At 38.8% G+C, this 13,328-nt stretch overlaps 1 protein-coding gene and 1 long non-coding RNA gene across 2 annotated transcripts; both read right to left on the reverse strand.

Annotated features, from left to right (window-relative positions):
* Positions 1 to 681: 681 nt before the first annotated feature.
* On the reverse strand, positions 682 to 2,825 carry LOC108903102 (uncharacterized). Its single transcript, XR_001964193.2, has 4 exons — positions 2,518 to 2,825; positions 2,217 to 2,325; positions 2,014 to 2,094; positions 682 to 1,451 (listed from the first exon to the last, which is right to left on the reverse strand). It is a non-coding gene; the product is annotated as an uncharacterized LOC108903102 (long non-coding RNA).
* Positions 2,826 to 9,218: 6,393 nt separating this feature from the next.
* On the reverse strand, positions 9,219 to 10,594 carry LOC108903101 (growth-regulated alpha protein). Its single transcript, XM_018705197.2, has 4 exons — positions 10,340 to 10,594; positions 10,109 to 10,217; positions 9,890 to 9,970; positions 9,219 to 9,705 (listed from the first exon to the last, which is right to left on the reverse strand). Exons 1-4 carry the CDS (start codon positions 10,398 to 10,400, stop codon positions 9,624 to 9,626), a joined length of 333 nt encoding a protein of 110 aa, XP_018560713.1. The 5' UTR covers positions 10,401 to 10,594; the 3' UTR covers positions 9,219 to 9,623.
* Between the last annotated feature and the right edge of the window lie 2,734 nt (positions 10,595 to 13,328).

Below are 13,328 nucleotides of genomic sequence, written 5' to 3' on the forward strand. Positions count from 1 at the left end.
CACAGTTCAGAAAAGTGAGTCACAACTCTGCAATCTTTCTCTGATAAAATCTTGGAAGATTGCCCTCTCTGTGGTACTACTGAACCATTAAAAACAAGGACTCACCCAGCTGCACCCCCCAGCACTGAGCAAAAAAAAAAAAAAAAAAAAAACACAAAAAAGTGACTAGTGAAATTTGGTAAGCACATCCCTCTGTGGATTGTCGCTCATCCTCTCACTCGTAATCATAAGCTCCATATTTTCATTTGTCCAGTATTTTGATTGATGACCACACTAATGACATCCAGATCAGCCTCAGCTGTACCTTGTGTTTAGTGCTAATTACCAAATGCTAAGCTGCTAGCACAGTAAAGTAAGATGGTGAGTATGGTAAAGCTTGTACTTGCTTAATGTCAGCATGATGGCATTGCCACTGTGAGCACGTTAGCACACTGACATTAGCATTAAGCTAAAACCAGTGCAGAGTACAGAGAGCTGCTAGCATGGCTGCGGACTCTGTCTTTTTTGAGAATATAACATATACAGTCTAAGACAAACACAGATGACTGACTGTATATGTCATATGTTATATGTAATGTACATAGCAAATACAAACAACAACACAGCCACCTAGAGAGAAGAAAGGAGAGCAAACCACTTCACTGGCTGCTCTGGTGATATATTCATAATAAAATGCAGATGTCAATTTTTAAACACAGATTTATTGCAATCTGCAGCTCTTTATCAACAGCATTACATGGCGATAGTCAGTTTAGTAAATTATGATTTAAGCCTTAAAAAAACAAACATGATACATGTACAGTGATAAATGAGCACATAAATACACATTTGTAGAAAGAAATCCTTCAGATTTGAAAGAATGTAGTTTCAATATGTGAACTATAAAAACATCACATTTATTATAATTTTTAAAATACTCCACATTACTTTTATAGACTGCTATAGACTCTATATGAGATCACTGTGGCCTCCTCATTAACCTTAAGGCAATATTAAGATGGAAATGCATCACTCTCATCACTGTGTGTACATCACAAAGGCAAGAACTTTCCATCCTACAAAACTGAAACCTCAGACATGCACTTTGTTTACTCGTGTGCCAGAGTAAGATCATTTCTCTGACTTCACAAACGAATGTGCCATTCAGTTCTGGCTGGAGTGTTCAATATTTCACATTTGTGGATAGTTTTAGCTGCCAGTGTGGAAGGTTGGTGAAAGCAGCTCTATAGCTCTAAATCTTAACTACACCAGTTTGGAAAGGCATGCTGCTCTTTCTCTGTGGCTTGATACCCCATTTTAACTGTAACAATGACAAACACAAGCAATGTGTTTATGATGTTGGCGCTATTGTGGCTGGCGGTGTGGCTGACGCCGAGGTCGCCACTGAGGTTGCCACTGAGGTCGCCACTGAGGTTGTTTTTGGGACGGTGGTGTTCATCTTTTGGGATTGTCTGTGAATAAAGAAAATATCATGTTCAACCTTCAATCTGAAATTTCATTAATCTAAAACACTGGTTTCAAACTGTTTTGGCTTGTGACTCCTTACAATGTAGCCAGGTCTACTTGTGACCAATCATCAAAGGTTTCAAAAGTCACGTCTGATTTTAATTCTCAACTTGTCTTAGTATGTTAATCTAATCAGTAATTTACAAGCAGAAAGAATGGATTGTGAAAAAGGGATTCTATATTTTCACTAATTCAGTGCAAGTTGTGGTGATTCACGACCCCCAGGTTTGGAACCACTGCTCTTTTTTTTCCTAACTCTAGTGTGCAGCTAAAAAACATTAAATGTGGAATTCAGTCTAGCTTAACTGCCTCTGTCGTAGCTGGAGGGCTGTGTAAATTATATGATCTTTCTTTCATGCACACTGACAGTGATGAGGGTTGCAAAGTGTGACACTTTGCAGCCAAATCCTCTGCTTGCAGAATTTGATATTGCTGAACTTTCCATGCATTGAACTGGCACGTTGCTCCCTATCTTAGTACAGAAGAAAAGCTTGTCCTCTGACTTACTTTTGTGTGTATTCCACGAGTGCTTGGGCAAATTTTCCTCTGGGGTCAAGGCAGCGTTCTCCCCTACCTTTCAGTCGGACACTGTAGGAGAAAGATGATTTAATTTAGAACAACTCTCTAAACAACACCTGCAAATTACTGTCACTGGAGAATCAACAGTTATCAAACACAGAAAAATAAAAATGCAAACTGCAGGCACTTACATGACTTGTTTCTTGTCGCAGTATGGACTCGGATTTATCACTGTGATACCAGTGATGAGAGAGAGGTTCACCCTCTGGGTTGTTGTTAAACACCGGCAATTGATAATAGCTGTAAAAATATAGTGTAATAGTGTAAATAAGGTGTGGGATAGCTACAGTTTTATCTCTCATGTTTTCCAGAAATGTTAGATGTAGCAAGAGAAGTATAGACGGAGATGTTTTCAGTCCAGGTTTGGCTCTTTTCAAGCAGAAAAATGCTATGAAAAAAGCTTTCCACAATCCAATAAATGAACACACTTACGCTGTGAAATGCAAACGACCACACAGGCCAAGAGAACAATGCACCGGATTGCAGTATTCATCCTTGTCTCAAATGGTAGAAATTAGTGATGGATGTTCAAAGAGGATCTGCTGAATCCCTGTAGCTTCTGAGTCTTAAAATGAGGCAAAATCTTTTCTTTTTGCAGCAATCTCCTCTCTTCAGAGGTGAAGAATCTGCTGTACTTCAGTATATTTATCTCCTCAGGCTGCCTGAGCACGCAAGACTGGCTGCCCCATGTTTTCTGCACCTCCTTTATATACACTCAAAGAGGCTGGACACTGGCCAAGGACGATTTCCAGAGAAGTAATTTAAAAAAAAAACCCAAACCCGTTTTCCCATACTTTCACTGCAGGTTTTGTAATTCTTCTATTTTTCCTGAGAATCACTTGGATCACTCAAATTTCACTTCCTTTTAAAGGCTTCCTGTGAGTTGAGGAATGAATCTCTCACGTCAAGATGTGCTTGCCTCGACATGATTCTGTGCCTGCTCTACTAATGCTGAAGTCAGATGTTTTTTCATGATAATGAAACTCATTCTGCACATAAATCCTCATTTCTGCAGAGATGCACCAATTTACAGATAAGTAAAATGATACATTAACCTCCTGTATTTACTTGGCATCTCTGCTCTACATTACTATTCTAATAATGTGCTTATTTGCTTACTTGTGCTCTAAAATATTTTCACTGGCACTCAGATTTCTTTCCCTTGAAAGAGGATTTTTGACACTGTTACCAAGTGCTCACATACTGGGGAATGTTGGGCTCTGTGAATAATATTGTAGAGTACGATCCAGACCTGCTCTATTTGACAAGTACCCTGAGGTAACCTCTGTTATGATATGATGCTATATAAATAAATGACTTGAGACACTTAATTGTACTCAGCCAACTGGTTCATGTCTGATGAAACTGAATACACAGAAAGCTTTTTTACAACCCTCCTCCCTTGGACAATGGGCCTCACTTTTGTTTAACTGCTCTGTTTCCAAACAATGACCCTGCATGTCATTGTGGCCAGCCAGGTTTATTCACTTAACATTTTGTTCACCCTCATTAAAATTCCCAACTTTCTCTGGACCTTTTAACCAAATTTCAGGGTTAACAGCTGATCACGTGAGGACCCTCTAGGAAAGACAGTGATAATTTCTGTTGTGATTTGGCACTGTATGAATATAAACTGATTGACATGCAATTGAAAGCTCTGGGAAAAAAGTAGATCAAGTAAGTTTTTCATCAGATAATACAAATTATTTTCCCTGCAGCACAGTTGGCTTGTGATCACTCATCTAGACAGGTCAACCTCTGTTGTGTTTTTATAGTAAACCAAAGGGACTATGTGAACATTTAACAACAGAATGAAACTGTGCTGGGATTGGAACCAGACAGCCTCCACATCTGTAAATGTAGCCACTGCTACATTTACAGATATCACAGTGAATGTATTATTATCATAAGTCACAGTGATGTGTTGCCACAGGGTTTTTCAGTGGTTAAATCTGATTTTCATTTATATACTTCACCCTTACTGGCTGCACATGGGGAGTGCTGTTTGATGAGAAATACTTTGATGTCTCTGTGGTAAAAATCTGTTCTGGCCTCAGTCATATATCAGGTCATCACTTGGTTAAACAAAAAAATAAACAAATGAGCAAAGAAAAAGCAACATACATGTAGTTTGCTGTACCCACATACAGTCTTAAGTGCTAGAGTTGAAGGCAACTGCATTGGTTTTAGGGTCCTTGAAGACGTTTCACCTCTCACCCTAAAGGCTCCTTCAGTTCTGACACTGCCACGACCTGGATGACTGAGAACCTACACAGGCATATACCCATATATACATACACACCAAGTAATAATGGTGGCATATTGCTAAACTCTTACAACCAACATCTGCTTTGTCTTAGTGTTGAGAAACCTAATGGACACAGGTGGGACTTGGTGTGACTGGGAATTAAATCAAAATAAAAATTTCCATTACTGTCTCATTTGGCACATGTGGACTGTCAAATTTACATCAATGTTACTGGAAGCCTCCCCAGCTGTTTATTACAGCATGACATCAAAGATTTAGATAGATGGAGAAGAGAAAGAAGGTTTCCTAACAACACTGTGCAAAAATATGTATGAGTTTTTCAATGACTTTCTTAAAATGTTTGTGTACAGGTGGAAGTGCAGGGGTGGGGTGTTAAATCGTGTTGCAATTCAGCACAGACATCAGCCAGGCATCAGTTGCTGCATCTCAAAAGCTAAACACATGGATATATAGTTACATACATACATGGATATGATCCTCAGGAATTTATGGTAGTTGTGTACGTTGTGTAAGATTTAGCTTGCACCTCATCCGAGGTCATGACTGTAGGACAGGAGCATGCAGAAGCAACAACCTCATATTGAACATTATGTAATTTTTAAAATGGCATGCACCAAAATTGCACAAAAAAAAAAACATCATCACGTCACTGTCTCCAGTATAGCAGAAAAGAAGACTGCACACTGTTATTTTGAAATTATTTGGTTTGCTCGTAAGTTTTCCCAAAAGTTCTTTCGCAGTCACCTACAGTAACTAAGCTAGGTGGCTAATTTCAGTTTAACTCTGAGACAAACATGTATGAATGATTTAAAGTGAAGTCTATTTGGAAAGCTTTGGGAGGCTTGCACTGCCTCCAATTTGCTAGAGGTGGTGGTGAGAGTCAAGTTAGAAAGACCCCTTATTCACAAAAGCCATAAGTATCTAAACTATTCCTTTAGGGGTGTAACTGCCAAATGGTGCACTCAAATGACATCAAATAATAACAGCCTGGAGTTGTGAAACTGTGTATGGATAACACGACAAGTTAATTCATGTCTTTTTTCTACACATTTTTTTCTGTGCGTCAGTTCACACCACTTTTTTTTTTCTTTTTAACCTTAACCCCCACCTCCTTCTCCTCCTCCTGCTTCTAGTAATCAGAACAAAAAGGTGTAAAAAGACACGCAGGAGTAAGCAGCGGTAACTTCACAATGTTGCACTTAAATGACGTCAAACAGTAACAGCCTGGAGTTGCGAAACTGCGTATGAATAACACGGCAAGTTAATTTGTATGTCTTTTTCTCTGGACAAAAAGCATGAAAAGCTTAAAATGCGAAGACATGATGCGTGAAATGTCGTAGCATTTGTACGCTATCCCATGAGATCACATTAACAATAAACTAGCGTGTGATGGTGCTTGCCAATCACAATGGATCAAAAAAATGTGGTATGGTGACATTATATTTCATAATGTATATTAATCTTAAAAAGTAATAATAATAACCTGCAGTACTGTATCACTGTATCATCTGAAAAGTCTAAATGTTTTGTTATATCGTGTAGAAATCACCTACAGTCATGGTAAAACATTGACAAGTAAAGTCCCTACATGTTGAAGAATAATGTGAGTGCAGTGTTGTGTCAATTCTGATGGCACAAATTTTTATGAGCGGATCTGAAGTCTAAACTTTTACCCTGAAAACTTGCTTTATTCACTCAGAGCTGTAAACGGATGGCAGGGGTCATTTGCAGTGCATCTGATTTACAGAAAATGTCCCTTGACTCCTGTTACTCTAAAGCTGTTTTTGGGGGGTTGTTGTCTTTTCTGGTGAAACATCCAAGTCATTCTCCAAATAAGGACAAAAACGACTAGTGACAATACAAAAAAAAAAAAAAAAAACAGTTACCATATCAAGTCTGCTGCGTTGGTGGATTACCTATTTTGGGCTGTTTCTTTTTAAAAGAGAAGTACTTAAGTAACAAATATCTTTTTATGTTCTGTGACTGTGTGCAGACACCAGGAGCAATGTGAAGAACACTAGAATCTTGCATTTGTTAACACTAATATTTTTGTTTAATGCAGTTCGTCTCCACTTTAAAGAAGCTGTAGGTCTTGACAAACCTGTAATGTCTCCTGATGAAAGTCTGTCTTTATCAAAGAAGTCAGACATTAGTTTATAGCAATGCTCCTAAATCTAGTTTTATGCACAGGGAATATCAAAGTATCTGTTTGTTTTATTTAGTCTGTGATGCTCAAAGACTCTAAAGCCACTTCTGTGCTCTGGGATATTTTGGTTTACAATCTAAGCACAAAGCTCATCACCCTCATTAGAATATTTAGGGTCAACAGTTTTTATCTGACCTAGCTCTTTAGCTCAGGATGTGTCTCATGTCATTTTCAAACATGTCAAGTCGCCTGCAATATTTGGTAACATAGTACTCAAAGTCCTTTGTAAACACAATTTATACTCCCAGACGCACATATGAAAGTGTGTTGCAAGAGTCAGAATAAAGGGGAAACCACTGCAAAAAGAGAACTTCTCTAACACAGATGTCTCATGATTGAACAATTTCTCAATCTCTTGACTTTCCTGCTAATCGTAAATGATCCCTGCACTCAAGATTGTCCTGGGACGCATTTTCCCAACAGATCAATACAGCAAATTCCATAAAAGGAATAAAATAGGTAGTAGGATATTAAGAAAAAACTATCACTGAGAAGGAGGCCACTGGCAGGGCAGAGGGAAACTTGAGAAGTCCAAATGCTCCTGGGGTTTCCCCAACTACCCCACAAATACTCTTTGATTGGTTCAAGTCGCCAATGTGGCTATGCTCCTGTAGTCACCATAAGTGCCCCCCACTCACCCCAAACCACCCAACTGGTTAGTCCTACTTCCCTCTAGTCTACCCAAGTTTCCATTTTTAGACAGCCTGTGATAAGCTCCAAGTATCCTGTGGTTGGTTCAGGTGCCCCATTCATGAGCCTAAAAGCTTCCCTGAGAGTCCTTCTGTTGAAGTGATATGCCACCCAAGTCCCCCGTTGGACAGGTCAGTTACCTCCTGGTTAGCATAAGGTCCCCCAAAGTGTGCGTCTGATTAATCATAGCAATTTGTTCGGCCAAAGGGACAATTTAGACAGTACAAGTGGGCCTGTAGTGAGCCTAAGTCTGCAACAAGATGCTGGCCGGACCCCCATCTTGATATCTTGGAACGTGTAGTTCCATCTGGTGATGCAGATACCCTTTAGTGAACACAAGCCCAAGTGACCCCCAGTGCCCTTCTGGTCACTGTTCCACAGTGATCAGACAAATTTACTGGTATTTTCACTTCCTTCTTTCTCTGGAGGTTCAACTCATTTTAACTCAGTGAATTGATAAAACAATGGCAGCTGTCCAAAATTAAATAACAGGATACTGCCACCCATCTATTGTCCAGCCTCCGCATTTTTTCCTACACCACTCATCTTTTCTCTTCTACACTGGCTCCCTGTTGAACCTCGTACAGTCCAAGACTCCAAGACAGTTGAAAACTCTGAACTTGGAGTTGATAGAATATTTCACACACACTCTGAGTAGTTAATTTGAAAGAGATGGACCTTTAATTACACATGCCTCTTGTACATATGGAGATTATTTTTTGACGAATCTCATTTGTCTATTTAGTTAATGTAGTGAATGAACTCAGCACAAATACTACAACATGAATAATAAAAAAGGCTGTAATTATCGAGTGACATGTCAAAACAAACATAATAACTGTTTATAACAACTTACTGCAAGACAAGTTTCTACAAGATGTAAAAATAGGCTACGCCCCAGTTTTGCTGGGACTGTGATCACTGCAATATAATCTTGTTTATTGCTTTTTGTGCAAATTTTACTGCGCTGTTAATAATCCTCTGTGAGGTCGTAAAGGTTCACTGGCAGCCTGGGAGCCGCTGTTGTACTATTGCCAGTTAATCAGTAGAATTTTTTTGTCTCAGTAGGACATCTAGTGGTTTGGTGTGTTACTGCTTCAAGATGTAAATTTTACACCATAACGTGTTGTGAAGGTGTTTTTCTCTTTTGGTTTGTTTTTATTTTTCTATGGTGTGAAATCGCAACAATTGAAACTGAGGACATATCAGAAAACACTGGTGTCCGAGTTTCCTGTTGGGACTCTGGGTTGGGGTATGGACCATGCAACATCCCAGTTCGCATATCATTCCCCCAATCTCTCTCTCCCTCATTTCCTGTGTACTTCCTAGTGTTTGCAATAAATAAAGACATAATTTCCTGATTACTGATGTGTATATAAAACAACATATATTATCATCATCATTACATCATATTCTGTGTACAGTGACACTGACCAGGGAAAAGCCTTATTCATAGCTGCAGTATTTCTGTTTATTTTTGGGTGAGTGCACAGTCAGACACATACCCACCAGCCAAAGTACTCAAAACTGCCTCAGTTACTGCTACAATAAGTATCTCCAGGACCATTTTGCAGAGATGGTGACCACATATCCACCAAAATAATAACATTCCCATCAGCTTCAGCTGTACTTTGTGTACAGTGCTAATTAGCAAATGTTGAGCTGGCACACCAGACTAAGATGGTGAACATGGTAAACCTTGTACTTGCTTTATGTCTGCATGATGGCATTGTCACTGTGAGCATGTTAGCATGCTGACATTAGCAGTAAGCTAAAAGAACCGCTGTACAAAAGTACAACTTCAGAGAGTCGCTATGGCTGCAGAGAGTTTACATTTTGGCAAAATAATATATACAGTCTGAGTGAGACATAACTGTATATACAATATATAATATAATGTACATGGCAAATACAAACAGCAATGCAGCCAACTAGAGGGAAGAAAAGAGAGCAAACCACTTCACGGGCTGTTTTGAACTAGGTAATTTATTCATAATAAATGCAAAGATGTCAGTTTTTAATTACATTTTTTTTTCTTTTACAGAGACCAGATATATTGCAGTTTTACAGGTCATCATCAACAGCATTGCATGGTGAGAGTTAGTTTATAAAAACAAACATATATACACGTAGTTATAGAAAGAAATCCTTCAAATTACACAAACAAATGCAGCTTCTTCATATATACCATAATAAAAACTGCTGGAGGATTAAACATTTCAGCTTTGCTTTTAGTTTTAGCTAACTGTGTAGAAAGCTGGCGAAAGTAGCTTTAAAATCTTACTATACCAGTTTGGAAATGTGTGCTGCTCTCTCTTTGTATGAGGTGATACCTCATTTTAATTGTAACAACGACAAACACAAGAAATGTGTTTATGATGTTGGTACTATTGTGGTCGGCACTGTGGTTGGTGTTGGGACAGTGGTATTCATCTTATTAACTCGTGCCTTCGCCCTGTGAGTAATCAAAAAAAAATCATGCTCAACTGTTAATATGAAATTTCAATAATAATAATTTAATATTTCTGTAACTGGATGTAATTATTCCTGTAATTATATCTAATTACAGAGATATCAATGACACATGAAAGTGCACCATCAAAAAAAGCAAAGCAAAAAAAGCTCATCTTTGGACTTACCTGTGAATATACTGCAGGAGTGCTTGGGTGAGTTTTCCCTTGGGGTCAAGGCACCGTTCTCTCTTGCCTTTCAGTTGGACACTGTAGGAGAAAGAGGAAGATTTAATTTCAAACAATTCTCTAAACAACACCTGCAACTTACTGTCACGCAGAAATCAACATTTATCAAATACTGAAAAATAAAAAACTACTACTAATGCTATTACTGCAGGTACTTACATGACTTCTGTCTTGTCGCAGTATGGACTCGGATTTATCACTGTGACACCAGTGATGAGAGAGAGGTTCACCCTACTGCTTGTTTTTAAACATCGGCACCTAATCACAGCTGTAAGAAATAAAGGTGCACGGCCAGCAAAAGAAACAAAGTTTAGCTCATGTCAGGCCTCATCAATTCAGAAAAATTGCAAAAGGAAAAAAAAAAGCTACAACACATTTAAGCACACTTACGTTGAGAAGTGCAAACGACCATACAGCCCAAGAGAACGATGCACCGGATTGCAGTATTCATCCTTTAATTGTCTTAAATGGTAGAAATTAGTGATGGATCTGCTGAATTCCTGTAGCTTTTAAGTCTTAAAATTAAGCAAAATCTTTTCTTTTTGCAGCAATCTCCTCTCTTCAGAGGTGAAGAATCTGCTGTACTTCAGTATATTTATCTCCTCAGGCTGCCTGAGCACGCAAGACTGGCTGCCCCATGTTTTCTGCACCTCCTTTTTATACACTCAAAGAGGCTGGACACTGGCCAAGGGCGGATAAAGGATAAAAAAAATATCCTGTCTTTTTTTTCCTGTGAGTCAAAGGATGGATTCCTCATGTTTTGACACCCACATGTTTTGCCCTGAGCATGAATCTGTGCCTCCTCTATTAATGCTGTAGTCAGCTTTTTCATGATGAACTCATTCTGCGTGCACTATCGCTCACTGGCACTCATTCATTTCTTTCCCTTGAAAGAGAGTTTCTGCCACTGTTTCCAAGTGCTCACACATTGGGTAATGTTGGGTCTCTGTAAATAATATTGTGGAGTACGATCCAGGCCTGCTCTAGTTGAGAAGTGACATAACTTCTGTTATGATTTGAAACTATATAAACAAACGACTTGAGTCATTTCACTGTGCTCATTCAGCTGGCTCATGTCTGGTTCACCCTGCCTTGGGCAGTATTTTGTTTTGTTTTTAATTAAGGTTATATGTGTTGAAATGTTCCAAACACTGACCCTGCATGTTATCCTTGCCAGTCAGTTTTCTTAAGATTTTATCCACTATTTCTCTGGCCTGCTACAAGTTAGCCTGTGCAATTTGTGTAATGGTGTGTGTTTTTTCAATAAACTGAAGAGAACAATTAAACTGGGATTGGAACCAGATAGCTTCCTGCCATTGCTATATTTACAGATAAAATAAGATTTAGCTCCCTGTAGAGAAATTGCATGCAGCCAATATCTACATTACATTCCATGTTATTGCACAACCCTCATGACCAACAGTTTTTGTGTTGAGAAACATCCTCAGAAGTGAATGTTTATAGTGGCTCAGGTTGTTCTTGAGAACCCTGAACCTTCCACCAGGGAATACTAAACACCAGCAAGTCTTGTTTTGAGTATAAATACTATTTTTAATAGTAGATGCAAAAAAAGTATTAATAGATTTATTCTAAATGCATGTGTGGAATTCACAAATATTTATTCAATACTACCACTTTTTAATACAAATTATTTGTTATATTTTGAGTCAGTGGTAAACAAAATGTACTCTGAACTAAAATATAAATGACGCATTCATCTCATATGGTTCCTCCCTGGGTGATAGTGCAGTATATTTGGTATTTTTTAATAATAAAAAGTATCAATATTTCTATTGATATTGGTGATTCTGGTCCCTGGTGTGACTGGGAATGGGATCAAAACCAAATTTTGCATTGCCATCTCACTCTGTGCATCCTCTCTCTCATCTCTCATCTTGTGTGGTCTGTCAGCTTACGTCAAACTTACTAACAGCCTCTCCAGCTGTTTATTCCAGCACAATATTACAGATAGAGATAGATAGAGAAGAAAGAGAAGATTTCCAAATAATGGGCACACTGTGCACTGTGCAACGTTACAGTTGACCACAGACGTCAGCCAGTGGACATGATATATAACAGTTATCAGTTATTGCATCTCTTGCCCATAATGATCCTCAATAGCAAAAATGCATGACCCTCGGGAATTTACTGTTGTGTAGATTGTGCCTTGAACTATAAAAGAGAAGGTGACTGCATGCTCTACTGCATTTGAATTGATTTGGTTTGCTAGTAATTTTTCCCACTGGATCTTTATGCAGTTAGTTTTAAGTTTTAGGGAAATCTCCCTTAATCCTGATGAATTTAGGGCCATGACATGAATGCAAGGAGTATCCCCAGTACCCTTCTGGTCAGCTCAAGTTCCACAGTGATCAGACAAATTCACTGGTGTTTTCACTTCCTTTTTTCTATGAAGCTTCAACTCATTTTAACTCAGTGAACTGATAAAACAGTGGCAACTATCCAACATTTCTAACTAACAACAAAATGCTGCTGCCCATCTATTGTTCAGCCTCTGCATATTTTCTCACACCACTCCTCTCTCCTTACACTGGCCTCCCTGTTGAACCTCTAGTACAGTCCAAGACTCTAGTCTACTACTCTACTCTACCCAACAGGGTAAATCCTACTCTCTGAAATGACCAATGCCCTGTTCTGCTTCTGGATGATTGGAAACCCAGTTATTCCGATGACTTGCTCAATTGGGATGAACTTCCCAATCAAGTCGGAGCAGCAGAGTCTGCCACAGGCTGAAAATGCACATTTCCAGACTATACCTGGACAACCTGTCCTGGCACTCATAGTGCAACACTCAACACTGCCTTGGTTTTGGGCACTGAAATTCATTTTGATCTTGGGTACAGTGTGCTTGACAAAATCATCTAGAGCAGTCGGTGTGTGCAGAACGAGTTTAAGAGCTTTTTGCCAGTTCATCAGTAGAATTCTTAGTCTCAGTAGGACATCTAGTGGTTGGTGTGTTGATGCTGCAGGAAGTCAGTGGTTTCTGCTTCAGTTTGTTTTTTATTTTTCCATGGTGTGAAATCACAACAACTGTGGTTTCACAACATGATTCTCTAGTGTTTGCTATCAAATTATGCTTATGTTACCACATATGTATAAAGGCATCATCATCCTCCTCACCCCATTGTCGATTTAATCATCATCATTATATATCATATTTCAAGTATAGTGAGACTAACCAGGGAAAGGACTTAGCTGGTTTATTTTATTTTTGGTGTTTGCAAATGCACACACCCAATTTGACTAGAGACATTCTTGCAAATGGGATCACACCATTTGCAGTCAAAACACACACACACAGAGTGAGAGAGAGAGAGAGAAAGAGAAAACAAACCAACATCCGCTGTCATAGCAGGTAAAT

This window comes from Lates calcarifer, linkage group LG14, assembly GCF_001640805.2.
Source record: "Lates calcarifer isolate ASB-BC8 linkage group LG14, TLL_Latcal_v3, whole genome shotgun sequence".
NCBI classification, from domain to species: domain Eukaryota; kingdom Metazoa; phylum Chordata; class Actinopteri; family Centropomidae; genus Lates; species Lates calcarifer.

What these genes read in the sequence shown, in the direction of transcription:
- LOC108903101 (XM_018705197.2), bottom strand. Translation starts at nt 10,400, where the DNA reads ATGAATACTGCAATCCGGTGCATCGTTCTCTTGGGCTGTATGGTCGTT. An exon ending in TGCGACAAGACAGAAGTCAT is followed by an intron (nt 9,971 to 10,108) that starts GTAAGTACCTGC and finishes TTTCTCCTACAG; the next exon opens with TGTCCAACTGAAAGGCAAGA. An exon ending in CTCCTGCAGTATATTCACAG is followed by an intron (nt 9,706 to 9,889) that starts GTAAGTCCAAAG and finishes GATTACTCACAG; the next exon opens with GGCGAAGGCACGAGTTAATA.